At 55.9% G+C, this 1,314-nt stretch overlaps 1 protein-coding gene across 1 annotated transcript in view; it reads right to left on the reverse strand.

Annotated features, from left to right (window-relative positions):
- Nucleotides 1–1,005: 1,005 nt before the first annotated feature.
- The window catches only part of EMH_0071300 (uncharacterized protein), a gene marked incomplete at both ends in the record, with an annotated part of 658 nt that continues 349 nt past the window's right edge, over nt 1,006–1,314 (reverse strand). Inside the window, one exon of the mRNA XM_013499084.1 lies at nt 1,006–1,233. Within this exon, the coding sequence (XP_013354538.1) occupies nt 1,006–1,233 (228 nt within the window). The remainder of the gene's footprint in view (nt 1,234–1,314) is intronic.

Here is a 1,314-nt window from a genome sequence, read left to right on the forward strand (position 1 = left end):
GCGGGATGCGCGGCAGAATTCAAATCGGGATATCTCACCTGCGCAGCTCGCCGCATGACCAACTAACGTTCAGACTCTAGTCGCACGCCAAGGTGTCAATGCTCAGCCCTCTCAACCGGCCTTGCAGTTCATTTCATTCGAGTCTATCACGCATAAGGCCACACCAGCAACTCGCCCAACCGCCCGGCGGTCCCGCTTCTCTAGCCCCGACTGCAAAACGGGCTTCAGCTCTTCAACGAAGCAAAACATCTCCCTCTCCATGCTCCGCACCACTACGCATATTCGAATGCCTGTTGAGCGGTGCAGGAGCTCTCCAGTTGCCGTGCAAACCTTCCGCATTGAGGCCACCCAACATCAGCCGCATTTCCCCATGCATGAAGCGCGCCCACATCCCACGCCGCGTTCCAATGTCACCCAAACAAGCTGCTGAACTACACACTTCATGAACCGCCAGCAAGCGCAGCCAAAGTCGAACTGGACAATCCCACTTCCCCCACTGGCCGCATGACCAACGCACTTAAAACTCTACTCGCACGCCAAGGAGTCAATGCTCAGCCTTTTCAACCGGCCTTGCAGTCCATTTCATTCGAGTCGTTCACGAGTAAAGCCTGCCAAGCAACTCTCCCCACCGCCAGAGGTTCCCGGTTCTCTAGCCCCGACTGCAAAGCGACCATCACATCCTCAACATGGCGACACCCTTCCATCCAGATGCTGCACACGTCTGAGCATATTCCAATGACTGTTGAAGAGTGCTGCAGCTCTCCAGCTGCCGTGCAAACCTTTCGAATAGAGGACAACCAGCATCAGCGGCATTTCCTCATGCACCAAGCTGGCCCATCTCCCAGGCTTTGCTCGGTTCAACGTCACCCAGCCAAGCTTGCGAAGTACGCACTTCCTGAACGGGCGGAATGCGCGGCAAAATTCAAATCGGGATATTTCACCTTCGCAACTCGCCGCATGACCAACTAACGTCCAGACTCTACTCGCACGCCAAAGTGTCAATGCTCAGCCCTCTCGGCCGGCCTTGCAGTTCATTTCATTCGAGTCTATCACGCATAAGGCCACAACAGCAACTCGCCCAGCCGCCTGAGGCTCCCCGTTCTCTAGCCCCGACTGCAAAACGGTCTTCAGCTCTTCAACGAAGCAAAACATCTCCCTCTCCATGCTCCGCACCACTACGCATATTCGAATGCCTGTTGAGCGGTGCAGCAGCTCTCCAGTTGCCGTGCAAACCTTCCGCATTCAGGCCACCCAACATCAGCCGCACCTCTCAATGCATGAAACTGCCCCACATCCCACCACTCGATCCAGTGT

The sequence above is a fragment of the Eimeria mitis genome, genomic scaffold (assembly GCF_000499745.2).
Source record: "Eimeria mitis Houghton genomic scaffold, Emh_scaff3977, whole genome shotgun sequence".
NCBI classification, from domain to species: Eukaryota; Apicomplexa; class Conoidasida; order Eucoccidiorida; family Eimeriidae; genus Eimeria; species Eimeria mitis.